The 12,288-nt window shown below is 37.8% G+C and overlaps 1 protein-coding gene across 3 annotated transcripts in view; it reads left to right on the forward strand.

The window, feature by feature from the left end:
- CTNNA3 (catenin alpha 3) overlaps positions 1–12,288 on the forward strand; it is a 1,366,626-nt gene that overhangs the window by 55,267 nt on the left and 1,299,071 nt on the right. For all 3 annotated transcript variants that reach the window (XM_036222548.1, XM_036222546.1, XM_036222547.1), the window contains exon 3: positions 12,035–12,227. In XM_036222548.1, coding sequence (XP_036078441.1) covers positions 12,035–12,227 — 193 coding nt within the window. The remainder of the gene's footprint in view (positions 1–12,034; positions 12,228–12,288) is intronic.

Genomic DNA, 12,288 nt, shown 5'->3' on the forward strand with positions numbered 1-12,288 from the left:
AAAATGATGTGCCTAGAGAAAGCAGGGAAGCTCCGAGTCCTTACCATATACCTTGCCTTACACATCTCTTCCATCTGGCTGTTCTTGCCTTATATCCTCTTATTATAAACCAAGATCTAGTAAGTAAAATGTTTCTCTGAGTTTTGTGAACTGCTATAACAAATTAAGCAAACCCAAGGTGGGGATCTTGGAAACCTCCAATTTATAGTCAGTTGGTCAGAAGCCCAGGTAAAAACGGCTAGCAACTGGTGTCTGAAGGTGCGGGGAGTCTTGTAGCACTGAACCCTTAACCTGTGGAATCTGATACTATCACTGGGTAGTGTAAGAATTGTGTTGAATTGTAGGAGACTAGCTGGTGACTCAAGAATTGCCTGATGATGTGAGACATCCCCCCGCCCCCTACTTCCATGCACAATTGGCATTGGGTCTGGCCATCTATTTCACATGGCATCCTTGGTTTTGGCAGACTTTGCTTGGGGTCAATGAAGTGGTAGTGAGGAAAGAGATTCAAAATGTACAAGTGTGAAATTATGGTGTGATGTTACATTATATGAAGAAGTTATGTTACAGTCACCTGCACCCGTGCTTCTCAACTTTAGCTGTACAAGGCATCACTTGAGGAACTTACAAACATCCTGATACCCAGGTCAGAGCTAAGGCCAATTAAATCAGAATCTCTGGAGTAGGACCCCATTGACAGTATTTTTTAAAAGCCTCCTAGTTGATTCTAAAATATGGCCACTGGAGGAGGACCTTCCTGCCACCAAAGTGTTGTCTAAGGACTGATAGTGTCAGGCTCATTTGGGAACTCTCTAAAAAATGCAGACTCTTGGGGTGCCACCGTGACTCACTGAATCAAAATCTATGGTGTAATAAGATCTCAGGTGATTTGTATTACATTAATATTTGAGCAGCACAAGTGTGGGAGACTATAAATTTTAACTTTTAATTCGCAACTTTGTGTAGCCAGAGTTGAAAACTGCTACCCGTGGGTCCTTGAAGGGGATGCTCAAGGGTGATTGTCCTGTTGTGAGGGACCAGTGCATTTCTTCTGAAAAGGCTCTGCCTCTCCCACACCCTGACTTAGGTATAGCCACGCCTACTTCCTTCCTTCTCTGAGCCTGTGGTCAGTCTTACATCAGGTGATTCTGTTCTTCCCAGAAATGGCTTTGGGGCACCAGGAAGCATGACCTGAGAAAGCAGCAGATTTTTAAAAGTTTGTGTTTCTCCTTTAGGTTGCTCGGAACCAGGGCACATTTTGTTATGGACTAGACATAATTTTTAACTCTGGGAAAGTTACTTAACCTTGTTATAGCAGAATTTGGAGATATATGGTAACACAGCACTGAATGCTCTACAAATAAAGGCTTAACAACTTGGTTTGTAATTTTCAGATAAGTGTTTTCTCTTAGGATCTGTATTAGGATCTGTATTCTCAACCCTGACTTACAAGGCATTATATTTCTTCAATTTAGACGCATTTTCCCACATTCTTCACCTTATGTTTTTAACATTTCTGAAATTAGGATGCATCTTACAATGGATTTAAACATTTAATGTAGTTCTCCTTTTTGATTCTTGTCAGGTATCACAAATTTATCTACAGTACACTTTAGCTCCTTTATCTTCCATAAGTGATCCGATCTCCCTCATAGACTCCCACCCCACTAGAGGCTGGGATAAATGCCTTATATTTCAGCCAATAGGATTGGTAAACTGATGTGATTCAGCAATGTAAATAGTCCGTTTTGGTAAATACTCAATCTCTTTAGATAAAATGGTCAGAAACGTGTGGTTGAGGTGGGGGTGTTGCTTATATGACCTCATGTGGGTAGGAGATAGGTCTTTTGGATTTGTGTGGTGACCTTTGGATATTTAGTTTCTATTGCTGCAGGGTGGCTGGTTTGGAATGTTCTCTGGACTGGTGACCTTTGAGGGATGACCAGTCCTAAGCATGTCCATCTTGTGGGCACCTCTGTGCATTTCCTGATATAGTCTATAGCTGATCAAATTTGAGGACTTCTTTCTCTCAGCTTGGTTAAGGCCCATGGTTTTCCAAAATGCCTTAGCCTTATCTTGGCCCTGGATGGTACTTGAGATCCCAACGTCCCAGCTACATCTTCCATCAAGTGCCTGGCACTATCTGTTTACCTCTCAGCCTTTGCTGCAGGATCACCTTGCTCTTCACCATAGTAGGCTTAGCGCAGGCCCACCTCTTCAATACAGCCACTTTTCGGTTGGCATTTAGGGTATCTAGGATGGTTTGGGTCTTAACCATACTTCATGAGAATCAATAGTGCCTTGGCAAGGGTAAGCTGGCCTTATTTTGACCTAACTAACTACCTTGTGATGCCAAGATCATACTGTGGCCACCCCAAAGTTTCTACAAAGGAGTTCATGAAGCAATTTGTTTCAGAGTCCCGAAGAGAAGTGGAACTTAAAGTTCCTCTGCTTTCAGTGTTTTCTATTATACTAACACAGATCAGATCCCCAATATGATGAAGCTCAGAGAGGAGAAATAAGGACATGTATCTTACTTGTCTTTATTTGTCAGCTCCTTATTACAATATATAGCAGATATAACTCTTGCTAAATGGGATCCAATAGCTAAAAGAATCTGGAAAATTTTCTCTTTTCCTATGGCTTTCATAGCTATTTTTTGTTTAAGACTTTAATAAAGCCAGCTTTGAAACTCAAAGATAATCAATGGTATCTTTGAGTTTCAAAACTGGCTCTCTCCTTCCCTGGAATAATAGGCCTCATGGCTCAGCCTTAGATATAGAAAGTTCAATATTGACAAAATATTACCTGTACTTACATTCTGAAAAGTGGTTAAATTGATGGTATATGTTATAATGGATGGTATTTTAGAATTAAGGGACTATGGTAATATCCTGATGTTTTGAAGGATGGACTTTAGGGCATCAAAGGTCAAGCATTAGCTGAAAGGATTCAAGCTGGTTACTGATGTATAATTTTCACTAATAAATGAGGCAAAAAAGGCTTTGTTCACTTAGAGATAATTCTGACAAATGATGTAGACAAAATCTAATCAGTTTTAAATTAAACATCAATCTTTAAATTACTGATGGGTTGTATTCAAATCACATTTGTATTGCTGTAAGATCTTGACCATAGAGCCCGACAAATCTAATCCTCATCACCTGTGGTCTTTCTTGTTTAACACTTGTTTTTTCTTATTCATACATGATGTGCAGGTGATTGTGTATATTTTTCCCTGGATATCATCAATAAAAGGGAATTTCATGTTAGATGAGAAAAGGAAAAAAATCTGATGGTCTAGGGTAGATGGGAAAAAGGGAATCTGGTAATAGAAAATGGGAGTAAAAGGCAAGATATAACTTTATAAGTTTGTGTTGACAGTGCATATTGGCATAATTTATTCAATTTTATAGTTGTTAGGGTTTTAACTGATTATTAAACAAAGCTAGAACACAGAAGTAGTGGTCATTACCATATCCCACTATCAATCACTGCTGGAAGTGGAATTCTGGGCCGGATGGACCGATGGACCATGTGAACATGTCTAAACTACTACATGTGAGGTTAACCCATTCTTTATTTTAGAGCTCACTTTGGCCTGATTGTATCTTGCATTTCTTCTTCTGTTTTCTTCAAGAAATCAATGGTTATTGATGGAAAGAGTTGTCCACTTGCTTTACCTTGTTCAGCACTTCTTTGAATCAGTATTCTACTATAAACTATTGGTTATTGATTCACAGAATGATTAATGCTTGATTTAGGTATAAATAGCAGCAGGAATGTAATTTCTTCTTAGTTTGCTTAATTCAGAATCTTGGTAGTTTTTTACAGCATTTTTGGAAAAAGTTGTAGAAAAGGAGAATGTATGATTAACATCACATTTTTTTCCCTGAAGACTGAATTTGTCTCTGAATTATTGCTTCATATAAAATAAACATCTTTTCTAAATAGTAGTTACATGTGAAATGGCAAAAGCCACATGTCCTAAGGTTTCCTGAGAAATACTACTTCTAAGTGTTAAGGTACTCAAAGTTCAGTCCTGTAACTTCTCTAGGTATACTTTATTTTTAGGAGATCTCACACAATCTCATGATTTCAAAAAACAAATATATTTTCAAATATCTTTGAAATTTTAGTAAGATGAGCAAAACCATTGCTATGTGAATAATTAAAGTGAAAATGTAAGGTATAAGAAACATCTCCAGAATTTACCTCTCTCAATCCCAGAATTATATATTAGTCTCCAATTAGCAACTCTAATAGGCAAATTTAACATGTCTAAAGCTCGACTCTGTGAGTCCCCTGTCCTCGGACCAAATGTCGTCCTTGACCCCATATTTCTTTCATAACTCATATCCAATCTGTCAGCAAACTTTGTTGACTCACTTCAAAATATTAGAATTTTGCCACTTCTCAACTCCACCACTGGTTCCTGGAGCGAGCCTGTCTGTCCTCCACTTGGACTAGTAAAACAGCCTCCTAGCCACTTTTTTCTTCTTCTATTTCTCATTCCTCTCTACCCCATCTTCACCCAATCCCCAGTCTATTCTCTCAGAGCAGCTAAAATGATCATTTAGGTCAGATCATATTACTTTGACCTGTTTAATACTTGCAATGGCTCCCAGTCACCAGAATAGAATTGAGAGTGTTGGTGGTGAATTACGTGGCCTGCATGATTTGGTGCCTAGATGCCAGCCTGACTTCATCTCTTATGCTCTCTCCTCACTTTGCAGTAGGTGTACTGGCCTTCCTGCTGCTTTTGGAACACACTGATTAAGCTCCCGTGTTAGAGACTGCACTTGCTGTTCCCTTTGCTCAGAATATATTCCCCAGATATTTAAATGTCTTACTCCTCTACTTCCTCGGGGCCCTTGTTACCTGATCAGAGATGCTTTCCTTGATACTAGATCTAAACTAACCATTCCCCATCATTCATCTATTCCCTTACTCTTCTTTACTCTCTTCACAGCACATATTAATACCCACTATTGTGTTATGTAACTACTTACGAATGTGTTTATTCTCTGTCTCTCTTCAGTAGAATGAGGCTCACTGCCATATCGTCCGGGCACAGTGCAGGTGCACTATTTTGTTGAATAAATGAATGGCGGGGTCCAATATTGTTTTTTGTTTATTTCTGGGTGGTAAGTAGCTATCTAAAAACTGGAAGAAACTAATATTTAATATTAGTCTCAGCATGTGGCCTTTTCCTAGTTGTTTTTGAGTTCATGTTTTTTTCCCCAGGAATAAGTATACTTCCTGGATTAGAACATTTAGCTACAGCTGGTTTTATTTGACATGTAAATCTCTTTGCTTTGTTATGCCATCTGCATGGTCCAGAGGGCTGGTAGAGTTGGGGAGGGATCTACATGTACTCTGTTATTGTCCCTCAATAGCTTCAAGTAATAGCTCATGTTAGCAGTGGTTGTTAATCTAATAAACAGACCAAACTATGAATTATATTTAAAAAGGTATTGGCCATTTTATACTTTTTGTGTCATTTGTGGTGAGGATTGTTATTTGTTGAATTGTGTGCCCTGCCCCATTCATATGTTGAAGCCCTAGCCCTCAGTATGCCAGGATGTGACTGCATTTGAAAATAAGACCTTTAAAGAGGTAACTGAGTTAAAATGGGGTCCTTAGGGTGGGCCCTAATCCAAAATGACTGGTGTCTCTACAAGAGGAAATTAGGACATGAAGCGACATCGGGGACACATGCACAGAGAGAAAGGCCACGTCAGAAAAAGAAAGTGGCTGTCTGCAAGCCAGTGAGAGAGACCTCAGGCCCTGCTGACACCCCGATCTTGGAATTCTAGCCTCCAGAACTGTGAGAAAATAAATTTCTGTGTGTTAAGCTCTGTGGTACTTTATGGCAGCCCTAATACATAGATTAAAAAATGAAAATCTGTAATAAAAATTGTGTGCCTACCCTTTTTATTTGTAGTTTGAAAATGAACCATGTCACTAAAAAAAAAAATAAATAAATATCTATTTGATTCTAGATCACTTTGAACTGATCAAATTCTAAATAAGCTATATGAATGGAGACTTATTTATTCAGAATTAATGAAAATTTATTTTCCATGACACTTAGACATGGGAAGTGATAGAATCTCTCACATTAAGGAATTCCTTTTGATGAAAACTACCATGAGCTATCACTACATTTAATTTTGGCCTAACTGGTAGGTCTCGGTCTCTTTGTAACTGTATACAAGTCACTCAACATTGTGGCTCTTGGTTTAAGGTTTCTAAGATCTAGAGTTTCATTCATGTTTCACTATGTCAACCACCCTTTATTATTTATAGTGTGCTAGCTCTTGGTGTTTAGGGTGACTCAAGCCCCTGCCCCTGTGGAGTTTATGGTGAAGCTGAGGCAGTCCGTTAACAGCTAATTACAAAACACCAATGAGCGGTGTGAGAGGTACATATGAGGGGAGAGAGTTGTTCCAGGCGGAGGTTGCAAAACATTCCCTGTTCTAGGCCTAACAGGTAGTTTGTGGTCACTCTGTGAATGGAAGATGAGAGTGAAAATTTAGTCAGAATTGAGATCAGAAAGTGCCCTATAAACTGTGCTCTAGATTTTATCTTGTAGGCGGTCGGGAGCCATCAGCGAGTTTTAATCTGGTACAAGTGTGTCAGGTTAGTACTACAGAGCGATAGCTCTAATGAGAGTGTACAATGGGTGTGGAAACATGATGAAGGCATCTACTTTTCATAACGATAGAGTGGAGGATGGTGCTGAGATTGAAGCTTCGGGAGGCCCTCTGTTTCCATGTCATGGAGTGTAGCTTGGAAGGAATGTAGGCTAGGGTAGTAATCCAGAGGCAGCTATAGGAAACAAAGGCTGTGGGCTGGAGAGGAGGTGATAGAAACCAAGGTTTTTAAAGAGACAATATAAAGAACCTGGAGAGGAGGATGAGTGAGGCAACAGTTCAGAGTACTTTTGGGTTTCTTCCTTAGGTTAGATGTGTCAATCCTGAGGTAGGAAATAAGATGAGGAGAGGAAGGTTGGTGGAAGAAGGCTTCCACTTTGGGCATGCTGTGTGAACTGTCTATCGCCTATTGAACGAAATAGTAACTCTTTCTTTGTCTTTTAACACTATCCTTAAGCTACGGCCTAGTCTCATTTATTGCCCAAATTTCTGTTTTTACCCCACATTTTGCTAAACATCTGTCTGCTACTCTCAAAAATAATTTCCATCTCTGTCCCTTTGCAAATGGTTTCTTTCACCTGGCTCTCCTTCCCTTCTGTCTCTCCTGGCAGAAAACTGTCGTCCTTAAAGGCTGTTCTTGGAAGTCTTACTTAATTTTTGTGAACGTTTGCAATCCCTTTAGGACTTTCTTTGTACTTTTAAGTGTAAGCTGTTATTTTGCCTTTTATATGCAGCTAATTGTATCTCTCTTCCCATACTGGAGCTTACTTGTCTTTATTTTCTAAATGTCTAGGGTATTGTTTTTGAACATATGTGTTCAATAAATGTTTATTGGCCTGAGATGAACTAAAAGAAGATTGTAATTGGTTTTGGGGGAGTGTTGAATGTTAATCGAGGGTTATGCTATTGCTGGGTTCCCAACACTTCAATCACCTTGTACTTTTGTTAATACAGTGAAGGTTGTTTTTGGTAGGGAATAAGGAACAGTTGAAATTATCAATGACGTGAAGGGACACCCCCTCCCCACCACCCCTCACCATGTAAGACTAAATGATACCTTTTACTTTAAAGGGATCACTGGTTTTACTTATCTATAGGCAACTTTATTTTCCTACTCTTTTAATTTCTTTCAGAACTCTTTGAAATTTAAGCTAATTAACATGGCTTAAATGTCTTATAGTTTATTTTACATGTTAAAATTAACTCTAGGAAGCAAAAGTAGCCATGAAAGCTCCTGTGAGCTGGTGGAGGAGGGTTAAAATTTTAAATGTTTTAGCTAATAAACAAGAAGAGAGATGGCTGTTCACATGGCCTTTTTATACTATAATGATAGAATTTAAAAAAGAATGGGAAAGAACATGATTATAAAATATAAATGTGTCACTCAAGTTGGCATTAGAGAAGACATTCCACAAAGCTAGCTTTAGTCTGAGATACTAAAGCAATTGTTGCATTCATGCAATCACAACCTCACACCATGTTCTGCAATGCTCCTATTGTGCACTAGAGTTGCTCTGTACAGTGACAGTTGATGGCTTGGTTCACTAAATGTGTCAATTTAATTTTCAGTGTCTCTAAAGCATCTAGAGAAGCACACCTGAATCAGGAAAGATTAGAAAACTCCTTTTATGGGGTACTCTAAATTTTCTTATATACATATTGTATATTATTAAGAGTATACCTGGTTATATGGAATTTTCAACATGCAGAGTTAACAAAGTAGGGAATTTTTTCTTTTCATATTGTTAGGTAGCTAGTCATACATGAACAGCAGGTGAACGAAGCAATATGGGCCCAGCTTTGTAACCGTAGAAACTTCCTTTGAAGACCTTCCTCAAGGACCTCTCAGAAATACCTCTCTTTTAGGGTTATAAATTACCCAAATCCTAGAGCACAAAGGCCATAAAAGCTGCTATCCTAAACTGGCAACAAACGCATGTGCAGAAAGTACTGCCCCTAACTTCAGCCTCATTATACCATCACTATAATCTCATGACTCAGCCTGGAAATTCATGAATCTAATTATAAGAGACTGAATTCTGGGTAAGCACATGCATACTAGGCAGTTATAGAGCAGCCAGGTGTCAGTTGAGGTGACCTCACTTGCCAGTCACCTAGGAATGTCTTTAGGACCACCCCATCACAGCCCCCAAATATAATGCAGACAGACCTCTCCCTCCCCCAACATTTCCATCTTCCTTGGCTGTAACCTCTACCTACTTCATCGGGGTACGTAACCTCTTTCCACTTGGCTAGCTGGTTTTAGGCTTGACCTGTCTTCTACCTCATAACGTGCTTTTAATAAACCAATATTTCTCATGTTCGCTGAGTTGAAATTCATTTCTTAGGCAGTGAAAAGAACTTAGAGGTGTGTGTGTGTGTTACCAGAACTCTAATCGCTCCAATGGTAACAATATTACTTGAAGTCTCTAATTTAGGGCCATTTCATGAGGAACTCATTCTTATCTATGGTGAAGGTGTTTGTTTCTGTGGCCTAGCACAGATTTATACACCAAGGAAAAGTGGGAAAACCCAAGTTCTTAAAGAGCTGCAAGCTTGGTGTTGAAGAGGTTCCACAATGCGAGGGGCTCCCCAAGGTCTGAGAAAAACAGACAGGTTGTGCCTCAGCGACAGAAAGGTTGGCAAGACATGGGCTTGGACCCTACATTAGAATCACCTTTGCTGTAAATTCCCACATAAGTTTTTGTGTTCCTTATAAAAATGGAACTGATTTTGTATTGCTAAAGAGACAGGAATTGTTTTAAATTAACTTGAAAGCTAATTTTACTGGTTGCTGATATTCCTTCAAGAGATGGGAGACTTTTTAAAATAACATATGCATCCCTCAACCTTTGGTGAGAATCATTTTTTATCACTGCTGGGAGTCATTAGATACTATAGGTGAATTGGGGTTTAAAAAAGTTTTTTCCCCTCTCAAAAGAATTACCAAGCCATATTTACTTTCTGAAATAAAATAAGTCATTAAAACTTTACTTGACTTTAGTTTAATCAGCAATAACTAACCATATTGAAGCATTTTAAAAGAAGACACAGGCATAAATGATTTATAAAAGTAAATAATTTGTAAGTTGCAATTGCATTTTTTCTTTTTGATGGAAGCAGTGTTATACAACGTTCTTTTCACATTTCTTTCTTCTCCAGCATTTTTATAGGGAATAAAGCATTTCTGGAATGCTCATTTAAATTTCAAAACACAGGCTATTCTATGGAAAACATTTGGAGCATGGAGGATCTGAATAATACTAGAGGAATGTTTAGTGGGAAGCATCATGAATTGTGGCACTTAAAATACTTTCTGAAGGAACATTTTTAGATAATGATCTTATTCTTCATTTTAAACAAAGGTTTTAAACGAGGTATTATAATTTGTCTTGATCTGGACAAGTATCTTTTAATTCGATATATAAATTTGAAAATAGTGAGATATTTGCTTTATGGAGTATGTGAATACCTATGTAATAAATCAGACTTACTATCATCTTTATATAATGCATGATAAGGACTTTTGTCCCTATTTGGCTGCTTGTAAAGCATATAGAATATGCTTTTTAAACTGTCTTCACCAATTCAGCATGGGGGACCCTAAGAGCAAGATAAGATTAGACCCAGAGCACATTTTCTATATCCACGTGGGAATGAACTAGGAAATACGCATTAAGTGAAACCAATATTTGTGTCATGTTATGCATTTTGCAAGACATTTTACATTATTTAACCCTTACATAGTCTTATAGGATAATATGGTTGTTCTCATTTTCCAAGAGAGGAAACAAGCTTGCTGCAATGCATTTCACTCTGGGTTGTGAACATGAGAATAAAGTACATTAGAATAAAACAGAGGGTATGTTGGATAAGGGGAAAAGGGTAAAAGGGCAGACGAAAATTATTTTCATTCACATATTTCTCCCATAGCTTGTAAGTTCTTTCTTAGTTCCTAACTAAAAAACTGGGTCCGAATATCCAAATAAACAAATATTTAATGCTCTATAAACAAGCAAAATCTTCAGAGGCTGCAGAGCAGGAAGGGTTATGTTTATATGTGTGTCTGTTTTCAGTGAAGTGGTACATAATTTTTATAAGCCTAGACTATTTGATGATATGCCGAGGTCTAACTCAATAGGAGTTTCAGGTCTTCTAATTTAAATACTGAATACAAGTTTATTTTTTTTGTTTCCTCTGTGATAGAGTTCTTCAAGTTTTGCATATGGAAATGTTAACCAAATTTTGTTATTGGGGCCCAAGGTATAATTCAGAAATGAATATTATTTACAATGTAATTTGGTATGAGGTTTTGTTTCCAAGTATAAGTACTTAATTTTTGTCTCTAAATAATACTCTTATCATGAGTTTATTCTTATTTTAAACATATTTACAAAATTAATGCATATTCATTATTAACATAGACAATTCAAAATATAGACATTAAAAAGTCCTATTCAACTACTACTTTCATTAAGCCATTTGTACAATATTTATTAAAACCTACTTTGTGCATTATTCTGGGTGCTGGGGAACAAAACACATTTCATGCTTTTGGTATTGGAAGCATGAAATAAACATATAAACATAATAAATGTCAGGCTCTGCACGTGTTTTGAAGAACTATGAAGTAGGCGAGAGGACAAAATGGAAGAGGGTGGGGATGGGGTAGTCAGGAAGGCCTCTTCATTGGGGACTCAGAGTGTGATCTGTTTGAGATGGCAGCCGAGTTAGGGCAGAGTGTAGGAGATAGGGAAGAGAGGTTGCAAAGGGCCAGAAATGTAGGTTATAGTAAATATTTGTGTTTTGTCCCACTGAGGTAACTGCTTTATATGTTTCAGAGTAGCCAGTTGCCCCAATATTGGTAATCTCTATTCTTAGCCAAAATAAACTAATATTTACTGACTTAATTATAATTATTTTTGCCTCCTTCTTAATGTAAATTGCTGGCTACAAAGTGATTTAAATTTTATAATTTGATATTTTGAGATATATAATTTTCTATTCTCATTGGCAACTGCTTTATCAAGATTTTGTATTCTTTCTCCATATGAAGTTTCTTTAATTAAAACAACACACACACGTACATGCACAGACTGTCTTCTAAAACATTGTTCCAATAGTAAAACTCGATGAAATTTAATCTTTAAGACCTGCTTATGCTCCGTTACTCCTTTCTTAACTTTCGTTGAGAACTCTGTGGTGGCAGATAATATCGCTCTTGGTGCCTCAACTAGATTTTCAGGGATGTACCAATAGTACCTGGAATGGTCATGTTACTATGATATACTTCAATTTATTTTGGGCTGTAATATCCCAGGACTATGTTCTCTTAAAATTTATCTAGTGAATGACTTCTATTTTTCCAATTTCAGGTCACTACACTTGTCAACTGTCCCCAGAATCCTTCCAACAGGAAAAAAGGACGTTCGAAAAGAGCCAGAGTCCTTCTAGCTTCTGTGGAGGAAGCAACTTGGAATTTATTAGACAAGGGACAGAAGATTGCCCAGGAAGCCACGGTTTTAAAGGAAGAGCTTACTGCTACCCTTGATGAGGTTCGCAAAGAAAGTGAGTATTCTCATTCTGGTCAGGAGCAAATTGCATATCCTTAGTGTTAGTTACTGAATGA

Source organism: Rousettus aegyptiacus, unplaced genomic scaffold (genome assembly GCF_014176215.1).
Source record: "Rousettus aegyptiacus isolate mRouAeg1 unplaced genomic scaffold, mRouAeg1.p scaffold_m13_p_6, whole genome shotgun sequence".
NCBI lineage: Eukaryota > Metazoa > Chordata > Mammalia > Chiroptera > Pteropodidae > Rousettus > Rousettus aegyptiacus.